General features: G+C 39.3%; 1 protein-coding gene across 2 annotated transcripts in view; it reads right to left on the bottom strand.

Moving 5' to 3' along the window:
• LRRC7 (leucine rich repeat containing 7) overlaps positions 1–12,051 on the bottom strand; it is a 583,417-nt gene that overhangs the window by 435,775 nt on the left and 135,591 nt on the right. For both annotated transcript variants that reach the window (XM_016189360.2, XM_016189361.2), the window contains exon 2: positions 10,051–10,148. In XM_016189360.2, the coding sequence (XP_016044846.2) occupies positions 10,051–10,147 (97 nt within the window). In that variant the 5' untranslated portion in view covers position 10,148. The remainder of the gene's footprint in view (positions 1–10,050; positions 10,149–12,051) is intronic.

The following is a 12,051-nucleotide window of genomic DNA, read 5'->3' as shown; positions in this document are numbered from 1 at the left end:
GGAATATAAGCATGCCTGCGTTTGATAGTTGCATTATTCACAATAGCCAAAGTGTATAAGCGACTTAAATACCCAACAGGAGATGAGAGGATAAATTTCATATATTTTTTACGGTTTTATTATTTCCTGTACTTATTCCGTATGATTTGACATTTGTTCTTCATGTTTAGTTTTTTTTACAGTTCCTTTTCTCATAATGTTCAGTTTCTTTTTTATTGCTGTTTTATTAGGGAAATAATGATTTCAAAGACAGTTATTGGGAGTTGGGCGGTAGTGCCAACCACACCCAATACAAGTTTTATCCTGTCTTTAATTTCCTTGCTTCTTAAATTCCACCTATAACTGAGATTACCTGGTGTTCATTCTTCTTTTTTCTGGCTTATCTAACTTTTTGTTGTTGTTGTTGTTGTTACCTCTAGGGTTATTGCTGGGGCTTGGTGCCTGCACTATGAATCCACTGCTTCTGGACGTCATTGTTCCCATTTTGTTGCTCGTTAGCCTTGTTGGTTGAAGCAGGTCTGCAGGTGTTTATCTTTCTCTCCCTCCTCCCCCGTCTTCCCCTCCTTTCTCGGTTTCTCTCTGTCCTATCCAACAACAATGACAGCAATGACAACAACAATAATAATAGTAACAACAACAGCAATGATAAACAAGAAAGGCAACAAAAGGGGAAAAGTAGGAGCAGTGGATTAGTAGTGCAGGCATAGAGCCTCAGCAGTAACCCTGGAGGCAAAAAAAAAAAAAAAAAAAGAAGAAAAGGAAAGGAAAGGAAAGGAAAAGAAAGGAAAGGAAAGGAAAGAAAAGAAAAGAAAAGAAATACTGTGGCTGATTAGTCAACAATTTGTTCAGCTTTATATATTAACTCTTTTTTCAGCCACCAGGTTCCAGATGTTGCCATGATGTCAACCAGACTTCCCTGGGCAGATGACCCCACCAATGTGTCTTGGAGCCCTACCTCCCCAGAGCCCTGCCCCACTAGGGAAAGAGAGAGACAGGCTGAGGGTATGGATTGACCTGTCAATGCCCATGTCCAGTGGAGAAGCAATTATAGAAGCCAGACCTTCCACCTTCTGCACCCCATAATGATCCCCAGAGGGATAAAGAATAGGAAAGCTATCAGGAGAGGGGATGGGACACAGAGTTCTAGTGGTGGAAATTGTGTGGAATTGTACCCCTCTTATCCTATGGTTTTTGTCAGTGTTTCCATTTTATAAATAAATTTTTTTTTAAAAGCGATACTGTGACTGTAAACATATGTATAATAGGCATCTTTCTGTAAATATCATAGTTTTCTTTAGATAGATCCCGAGAAGATGAATTGCCAGATCATAGGGCAAGTCCATATCTAATATTCAGAGCAATTTCTAGACTATTCTCTACGGTGACTGGACCAATTTACATTCACACTAGCAATGTAGAAGGGTTCTTTTTTCTCCTTGTCAACACTTGTTTCTGTCTTTTCTAATCGATGACATTTTCACAGGTGCGCAATGGTATTCCATTGTTATCTTTATTTGCCTTTCTCTGGTAGTCAATGACTTTGAACATTTTTTCATATGTCTATTAGCCATCTGTGGTTATCTTCTTTAGTGAGAACTCTACCCATATCCTCTCCCCAGTTTTTAACAGGGCTTTTTGCTGTTGCCATATTTTATTTGGTCTTCATATATTTTAGTGTTTAGCTCTTTGTCTAATGTATGACATAGAAGCATCTCCCATTCAATGTGGTGTCTTTCTGGTTTTGTGATGGTTCCTCTTGCGGTGCAGAAGATTTTCATTTTGATGTAGTCCCACTGGTTCCTTGTTTTCTTTAAAGGTATTTGGAAGTAGACATTGTGGAATATTGTGCCAATGTTCTCTTCTATGTATTTGGAGGTTTCTGGTCTAATATCCAACTCTGGAGAAGATCTTTTTCCTCACGTTTTCTTAAAATTTAACTTATGTCCTTGTGATTGTCAAAATTTTAACAACTTCCTAGTTTTTTCTTCTAGTTTCTGCATTTATCATTTCTCAAAGTCTTATTTTTTCTTCCCTGGGGCAATTTTTATTCTCTGACTATATATAGTTAAAATACACATATTCTGTTTGTTATAATTAATTTGTTTTGAAATTAAGGAAATTTCAGTGTAGCTGGAACACAGAAAGCAGAGGAATAGAGTTTGAAATGAAATTGAAGAGGGAGTAGAGATCAAATACATCTTTGCTAAGGTTGAGGCATTGTCAAAGCAGCCAAGAGGATGTACCAAGTAGACATTTGGTATATAGAGAGAGGTCTGGGCTGGGTCTTTCAAATTGTGAGTCATCTTTATATGAGTTAAGTGTCACTGTGAGTATAGTAAGGTTATCTGAAGAGGGGATATTTGCAAAGAAGACTTCATAGTCTTCAAAATATATTAACAATTGGAAAGAGAAAATTGAGCATGCAAAAGAATTTCCATTGTGGTAGAATAAAACTAAGAAAGTATTTATTTTATCTATTTGTAAATTATATTTATTTACTGGATAGAGAAAAGTAGAAGTCAAGAGGGAAGGGGAGCTAGAGAGCAAGAGAGACAGAGAAACACCTGCAGCCATGCTTCACCACTCATGAAGCTTCCTGCCTACAAGTGGGGACCAGGGGCTTGAAACCAGGTCCTTACACACTGTAGTGTGTACACTTAACCAGGTGTACCATCACCTGCCCCCAAGAAAGTATTTCTATTATGGTTGCCAAAGCATTTCAAGTTTTTCTAAACAAAGCATGAATAACCATGTCTATAGTGAAGAGAAAATGGGGATTGGGAAGACAACATAGTGTTGTGTAAAAGGCTTTCATGCCTAAAGCTAACGTTGTCCCAGGTTCAGTTCCTAGCACCACAACTAGGCAGAACTGAGCAGAGCATTTTTATCTCTCTCTGTCATTTCTCTTGCTCTTATTTATTGATTTATTTTTGGAAAGAGATAGAGAGAAATTGAGAGAGAAGGTGGAGGGAGAGAGGGAGAGAGACAGAGAAACACCTGCAGCCCTGCTTCACCACTTGTGAAGCTTTCTCCCTGCAGGTGGAGACCAGGGGCTTGAACCTGGGTCCTTGGGCACTGTCATGTGAGCGCTTAATCAGGTGCGTCATCACCTGGCCCCCTCTCTGTGACTTCTCTCTGTGACTTTCATAAATAAATAAAAACATTTCTTTTAAAGAGAAGAACTGAAAAAAAATCCGTGAGTTTAACAAAAGGTGGTCTGCATTCTAAGATTGCCCCATGATCATGACACCCACAAATAAATGTTCAGGCTCTGTCTAGCTATGGGAAGAGCTTGTCACTTCATTTTACACACTCTCACGTGCGAAGATGTTAAGAGACCTCCAGATTCCGTTGAGTAGTCATTAGTCCCATGTGAGATTATCCAGAGTAGCCTGGTTTCTGCAGGTGAATGCTATCAAAGGAAGGCCAAGACTTTCCCTGTGGAGAGTCATTGCTGACTCAATGTAGTAAGCAGTCAGATGGCACATGTGTAAAATCTAGGATGGGACTGAAGCCTTCCAGAACCTGAACATGGCCTGAAAATAAACTATAGCACAACATCTGGATTTTTATTTGTAAAATCACAAGGAAAGACATTCTGCTCAGACAGTTAAATTTGTAGTCGATGTCTTACTTAACTGAGCTTCTGCTAAGACTTCCACTGAATAAGACCCTGAAACAGAATCCAGTTAAATCTTACTGAACTTTAGACCAAGATATATTCCGAGACAATAAGTATATGTTGTTTTAAGTCACTGTGAAAGTTGTTACATAGAAATAGAAAACAGAGCTCCAGTGGCGCAATCGGTTAGCGCGCGGTACTTATACAGAAATAGAAAGCTAATATGGTGAAGGTGGGCAGTGGTATACAGGGTAGAGTGAATAGGTCTCCACTGGCAGGAAGGAAGCTTCGTGAGCAATAAAGCAGTGCTGCAGTAGTCTTTCTCTATTCCTTTCTATCGAACCCTTCCCTCTCAATTTCTTTACTTCTCTCCCATAAAAGGAGAGGGGAGCACCAGAAGCAGTGGATTCATTATTCAGGCACTGAGCCCTAGCAACAATCCTGGTGGCAATCAAATTAAAATTAAAAAAGCTAGTGAGGAAATACAAAGAGTTTATTGGTTGGCTGAATCAGTTGACTGAGTGAACCAAAGCCAGAGGACAGAACAAGAATATAGAGGTATAAGTGAATGTGATGAAGGTATTGAGGTGAATTTTTTAATTTTGTTTTCTTTTCCCTCCAGGGTTATTGCTGGGCTCGGTGCCTGCACTATGAATCCACCGCTCCTGGAAACCATTTTTTCCCCTCCTTTTGTTGCCCTTGTTGTTGTAGCCTCGTTGTGGTTATTATTATTGCCATTGTTGATGTTGTTCATTATTGGATAGGACAGAGAGAAATGGAGAAAGGAGGGGAAGACAGAGAGGGAGAGAAAGATAGACACCTGCAGACCTGCTTCACCACCTGTGAAGCGACTCCCCTGTAGGTGGGGAGCCCGGCTCCAACCGGGATCTTTAGGCTAGGCCTTGCGCTTTGCGCCACATGCTCTTAACCCACTGCGACACCGCCCGACCCCCTTTATTTTGTTTTCTAATGGCAAGTAGCCATTGAAAGATTGCTTGGCTATGTGAGACACATCTTAGACAGACAGAATCCACATGAAGCAATTGCCTAAGAATGTTGTCTTCTGACCTAATGTTGAACTTCATGTAGAAAATACAAATGATTATTTTTGAAAAGCAGTAGGAATTATACTCCGGAGTAAAACCTCCCAGTAGGTATTATCTCCAAATAGAACAGAATTTATTTATTTATCTTTTTGCCTACAGAATATCTTAGTCTTGTGTCAAGTCCACTATGTTCCTTTTAATTTTTATTCACAGGAATCTACTATGGTCTGCCTTTTTAAATTTTTCTATTTTGAAGCTTTTCATGGAACTTAGACAGCGAATCTTGGTTTATAGCATATTGGATTTGTAGAAACAGGTCAAGATCTATGTGCTTTGTGAAACAAAGTGCTTTCTGATTCTCGATGCATGATTTCACGTTTATATAAGTTGTTTACAATCTATCCCATGCCTTGTATACTTTCCTAAAAATAATAATATTTGTGAATTTTTACTTCTGTTGTCAGAAACATGCTTTATTACCCTTAAAAAAATGGTTAATTTGAAATCAGATGTCCAGTGGTAACAAGTTAAAAGAAAGTGAGTGAGAAGAAAGAATAAGAAACTTTCTGTGGCCCAGGCTCTGGTCCATGTAGTCAATATAATTCTCAAAACATCACTATCGTGTAGACTTTGTTACTGTTCTCTTTTCTTTGAACAAGTAAACCAAATATTAGATGAAAAGAAATAACATCTAGGGTCTGGCAATGGAGCAGATAAAACATCACTGCAAGTGAATAAACTCTTCTGTTGGGTTCTAAGGTTATGCTTTGATTAGTATAACATGCTTCCAATATAAAAATGGGCTTCTTTAAGGGAATTAGAACTATAACAAGGCCTATAACAAGACAAGAAAAACTGTTCATGATATTAACAAGGGACAAATAAGATTTCTCTGGAAGAGAATATTATATATATATATATATTTTTTTTTTCCTCATCTCTCAAGTGTTGTTCACTGTTCAATAGCATGGTCAATCTATTTGAATTCTTATGGTGAGGATTCAAAAACTGATCTCACACAATTCAACTGATGAGCTGTTGTAACACAAGTTACACAAAGTTATACCTTACAAAAACAATACTTAAGTTTTAACTCTTTTTTAAAAAATATTTATTCCCTTTTGTTGCCCTTGTTGCTTTATTATTGTAGTTACTATTGTTGTTGCTGATGTCGTCATTGTTGGATAGGACAGAGAGAAATGGAGAGAGGAGGGGGACAGAGAGGGAAAGAGAAAGATAGACACCTGCAGATCTGCTTTACCACCTGTGAAGTGACTCCCCTGCAGGTGGGGAGCTGGGAGCTCAAACTTGGATTCTTCTGCTGGTCCTTGTGCTTTGCACCAGCTTTGCTTAACCTGCTGCGCTACCGCCCGACTTGATTCCCAAGTCTTAACTCTTATCCTTACTCATCTTTAACCAGTCATGTTAGATATCATCTACATTCAGTGGTATATATGACATTCACTTTGACTACTGGGTTTTAATTATGAGCTTTCCGTATAATCTCTTGTGTTGCTATGCTTCTAAATTCTGCTTATAAGACATTAGGTTCGCTTGTATTGCTAACGCTGTGGTCTATTTACATAATCATTGTTTTCATTGGTTTAATCCCCACTGGTTAGAACACTTTTTCCTTCTCCCCACCCCCTATCCTAGGTACTTCCTCTTCCTGACACTTCCGCCTCAGGAGATATAAAGGACAGGATTTTCTGATGAATAAAGATTAGATTGTTGAACTGCATTCCTTCTTGTCAATAAAGATTGAACTGTGTTCCCAGCTCAGCCATGAGTCCCTGGTCATCTCTCTCCCGCTTGCGAAGCTAGCCCGGCACTCTTGCAGGTTTCTTCATAAAATATACATTACTAAATCCTAATGTCAGAAGTTTTGGTTCCTGAGGTGGATTTATAAGAGGGTCCCAGATGCTGTTTCTGTTAGTGGTTCAGAAATATCACTTTGAGAAACACTGGCCCTGAAAAAATGGCTTTAAAACATAAGTTTTTGGGTAAAGAGTCTGATATTTTAGACCTTGTGGGTACTGTTGATTCTGTCATAAATACTCAACTTTTTCACAATAGTGTGGAAATAATTCTGTAAATCTACATTCCCCCAGTAAACTCATCCTGAAGTTGAAAAGTAAAAAAACAAAGAAAGCCATATATAACATCCAAATTAATATAAGATGACTGTCTTTTAATAAATATTTATAGTAACAATATTGGGGTTAATTTGGTCAATGGTTCAGGTACCTTTAAGAATAGGCCAACTTAGTAAAATAAAATAAAATAAAATAAAAACAGTTTCTATAATAGAAATAGCAACCTTTTGTTTTTATATACAAAAATACTATCTTTGAAACAAATTTGTGGAACTACTTCAGAAACTAAGTCAATTTTGTTAAACCTGGGGAGAGGAAAAAACCCAAAAGCTTTTCTATAAACTCCATTTAAAAAAAATAGGGAGTTGGGTGGTAGCACAGTGGGTTAAGTGCATGTGGCACGAAGCGCAAGGACCAGCATAAGGATCCTGGTTCCCCACCTGCAGGGGAGTCGCTTCACAGGCGGTGAAGCAGGTCTGTAGGTGTCTATCTTTCTCTCTCCCTCTCCGTCTTCCCCTACTCTCTCCATTTCTCTCTGTCCTATCCAACAACGAACAACATCAACAATGGCAATAATAATAACCACAACGAGGCTACAACAACAAGGGCAACAAAGGGGAAAAAAATAAATACAAATAATAAAAAATAGCATTGCTTTTTAGACATGAGTTTGCATTAGTAGATCTTGGCAGCTTTGTTTTAAAATGCCCATGGACTCTATATTCATTTTAAACTTTTAGTTTTAATAGGTCACTTACAGTGTTAGAAGCTACTAGATTCTTAATGACAATGCAACTAGCACTATACTAAATAGCATAGAAGGCAACCCATTAAGGATATCTATGGAATCTTGTTGCAGTAGGGAAAGAATTCTCATCGCAAGTGCCCTCAGCTTCCATGTATAACCCAGGACACTGTACTTAGATCCTATTTAAAATGCCAATATAATCTTAAAAGTCTACTAAACTGTAAATGCAACTGCAACAGCTCTACCCTTATAACTGTAAATTTGCAGTGAGTCAATAAATGCAGCAAGAAAGTAGAAAGAACGAAAAAGACACCTTAAAGTACCTAATGAAATAGTTTCTACTTTGACCTAGATACCCTCCTCACCTACCCCCTAATACACATCCCCCAGTCACTCCAAGATAACCTTGTCAGACAAAGTAAGGACTACAAAAACTGAATAAGGGCAAGAGACTGGCATACTTTAACGAAGACTATTTAGTCACAAATAGGCCATCCCATCATCTGGGGCCCTAGTCAGGGTGTCCTGGGATTCCCACACAGACATGATGGGCCTAAACCTCTAACAGATCCCTTTTGCCACTGTCACTGGTCATCTCCATCAGGAACAACATAATGAACCCCTCTGTGGGCCCCTATAGGACCTTGTAGATCAATAGTGGTAGGGAATGTTCCATTCTCCAAAGGGAGGTTGGACAACATACTCTAAGGAAGATGGGTCCTGAAATTAGTGCAGCCTGGAATGTTCCTAGCAATGACCACAGAATAAGAGCTCAGTCCTACAGTGATTCAGAGGATAGGCGTCTGTGCTAAATATGGGTCCCAGATCAAACCGGTAGGGTTTACAGTTAGCAATACTTACATACTTTCCCCATATTTGGGAGCTACTCCCTTCCCTGACCTAGCTTTCTAGTCCTTTTTCCAACTATGACACCATCTCCCCAGACAATAACCTGGGTCTACCCTCATAGATGTCAGGCACAGACAAAAACTAGTAAAGTCATGGGCCCTCTGGAATATACATAAAACAGACCTACTAGCTTTTCCAAAACAGAGACCCCCAATCTTCATCTGCAGTATTCTTGCCTTTAGGTCCATGATTAGTCAACAATTTGTTCTGTTTATATCTTAACTCTTTTTCAACCACCAGGTTCCAGATGACACCATGATGCTAACCCAACTTCCTTGGGCAGAGGACCCCACCATGTGTCTTGGAGCATGGCTTCCCCAGAGCCCCGCCCCACTATCGAAAGAGTGAGACAGGCCAGGAGTATGGATGGGCTTGCCAATGCCCATGCTCAGCAGAGAAGCAATTACAGAAGCCAGACCTTCCACCTTCTGCACCCCACAATGATCCTGGGTCCATACTTCCAGACAGATAAAGAATAGGGAAGCTATCAAGGGAGGGGATTAGATATGGAACTCTGGGGGTGGACATTGTGTGGAAATGTACCCCTCTTATCCTATAGATTGTCATTATTTCCATTTTATAAATAATAAAAAAAAACTTCCCAGAAAAAAAAGGACAAAATTCAGATACAATTTTGTCATAATGGAATGTGATTTAGTTCCTCCAAAATAATTATATGCAAATTCCATCTTGAATGTTGGTATAGTGGGTCATTTTATAAGCTAAAAAAATGGAAGCATTATATTAAATATTTCCAATAATGCTACCAACTAGAAATGGTGACATAAACATTTTTACCAGCAATAATACTTTCCAATAATTAAATATAGACTAAAAATTGCTTTATCAAAAGGTAAAAGACTCCTAATTTTCAAAAGGTTTGCCTAAAGTTGACTAACTCATATTTATCACTTGAACTATGGGTTCACATTCACCACTAAATATTTATTTTATAGTCTAATGGAGTGGTTTCCAAAAAATGGTCAGCTTTACAAAAATGTCATTGTATTGTAGTAAAATTAAATTGAAAAATATTGATTTTTAAATACATTTCAAAATTTTTTTAAATTCAGAACTGTTCAAAAACATTAGCATTCAGTATATAAATGTCTAGGAAAAGTAAGGCACACTGTTGCACATTCTTCTCCAGTCTTGTTTTAACCTATCATTCAATTGCCAATAGAGAATGCTGATATACAGAAGAAACACTCAAAAAAAAAAAAACTAATATATTCATTACTTGAATTCTGGTAGCATATCATAAATTGTTTTTTAAAATTACCTTAAAATTTTTAATTATCTTTATTTAGGTGTTGGATAGAGGCAGCCAGAAACTGAGAGGAAGAGGGAGAGAGAAAGACAGAGACACCTGCAGCAAGTGCTTCACCACTTGCAAAGCTTTCCCTCTGCAGATGGGGACCAGTGGGCTTGAACTCAGGTCCTTGTGCATTTTAACATGCACTCAGCCAGATGCACCATCACTTGGACCCTAAAATTCTCTTTATTGTAATTTAGTACATATTGATTTCTCAACGGACGAATTAAGGAATAATTCCTTAAGTTTGAAAAGCCTTTTGCTACTCACCAAAATCTACCTAGATCACAGTTAAGCCTATTCAACATACTTACACTCTTCCTCAGGCCTCTTCCGTAGAGCTGCGCGGACTTCTTTACAGGGACTTCTCTGATATTGTGGGGGATTCCTTCCCCTTATTAGGCTCTCCATTCTGAAAGAGTCAAAAGAACATTTTAGTATCAAAATATTGATAGGTTTGACAAGCTAAATGGCCGAGAGCTGGAGTAAGTCATCCAGCTAGCTACAGAGGCCTGACAGATAACAACACTGAGTAACTAGCAAGGATCAAGGCCACAGGAAGTGGCAGAGATGGTGGAAAACTGGAGTTTTTCAAAGCATTTGAATGTAAAAAACAAGACACAGCTCTTCACAGGCGGTGAAGCAAGTCTGCAGGTGTCTATCTTTCTTTCCTCCTCCCTGTCTTCTCCTCCTCTCTCCATTTTTCTGTCTGTCGTATCCAATGACGATATCAATAAAAACAATAATTATATTTAAAAAAACAATACACAGAAAGAAACTTGGGCATATATGGTCCAGCTAGAGACTCTTGTGTACTATCTGATAGAGACAGAGAGAAATCAAGAGGAGTGGAGAAGATAGAGAGATACAGACACCTGCAGACCTGCTTCATTGTTTGAAAAGCTTCCCAACTGCAGGTGGGGAGCGGGGCCCATACCTGGGTCCTTGTGTTAACCTGTGTGCTCAACCTGGTGCACCACCGCCCAGCCCCCATTAGGTTAAAGTCTTAACCAATGAATGTGATGACATTTGAATATGGAGAAGTAATCAGGGGGGGCAGGTGGTGGCACACCTGGTTCAACTCACACATTATAGTGCCCAAGGAGCCAGGTTCAAGTTCCTGGTCCCCACCTGCAGGGAGAAAGCTTCACAAGGGATGAAGCAGGGCTGCAGTTGCTTCTCTCTCTCTCTCTCTCTCCCTCTCTCTCTCTCTCTCTCTCTCTCTCTCTTTCTCCCTGTCTATCTCTCCCTTCCTCTCAATTTCTGGTGGTCTCTATCCCATTAATAAAGAAAATAAGTAAATTTAAAAGAAAACTTTAAAAAATGAAGTGTAATCAGGGTTTGAGGAGGTCATGAAGAAGTGATCTCCAAGATGGAATTGTTGCCTTTACATAGAAAGGAAGAGACCAGAACATGTCTGCCCTTGATTTGTTCCCCAAGGACAGAGAGTGATCTGCAAATGAGATAGAGGATTCTCCTAGAAGCTGAATCTGCTGGCACCTGATCTGAGGCAACACATGCCCCCTAATTGAGAACAAAACATCAGCATTTTAAGTCATCTAGTCAGTAACATTTTGCAACAGTAACTCAAGCTGGCAAACCTAGCTATATTGACTAAAAACTAGTCCCTTGTAAAGAAAACAAATTTATCCAGAGCCCTGCCCCACTAGAGAAAGACAGAAACAGGCCGGGCCAAAGCTCATGATTGGCAGAGAAGCAATTCCAGAAGCCAGACCTCCCACCTTCTGCATCCCACAATGACCTTGGGTCTATACTCCCAGAGGGATAAAGAATAGGAAAGCTATCAGGGGCGGGGATGGGATATGGAGTTCTGGCGGTGGAAACTGTGTGGAAGAATACCCTTCATATCCTATGGTCTTGTCTATCATAAATAAATCAATTTAAAAAAAAAGGAAAAGGAAACAAACTTATCAAGCAGCAGGTTGCCCTTTAAAAGAAAAGCACAAATTTCCACCAATGTCTTCATGGACAGAACTGCTGGTTCATCCATGTTGATGATTAAATTTGGAGTGTTTTCTCATTCTAATAGTAACAACTTCTATAAAAATGTACTTGATAGGGAGTCAGGCGGTAGCGCAGCGGGTTAAGCGCATGTGACGCAAAGTGTAAAGACGGGCCTAAGGATCCCAGTTCGAGCCCCCGGCTCCCCACCTGCAGGGAAGTAGCTTCACAGGTGGTGAAGCAGGTCTGCAGGTGTTTGTCTTTCTCTCCCCTTCTGTCTCCCCCTCCTCTCTCCATTTCTCTCTGTCCTATCCAACAACGAACGGCATTAATAACTACAACAATAAAACAAC

This window comes from Erinaceus europaeus, chromosome 13 (assembly GCF_950295315.1).
Source record: "Erinaceus europaeus chromosome 13, mEriEur2.1, whole genome shotgun sequence".
Classification (NCBI taxonomy): domain Eukaryota; kingdom Metazoa; phylum Chordata; class Mammalia; order Eulipotyphla; family Erinaceidae; genus Erinaceus; species Erinaceus europaeus.
Note: the sequence above shows the minus strand (reverse complement) of the source record. Positions and strands in the feature narration are given on the sequence as shown.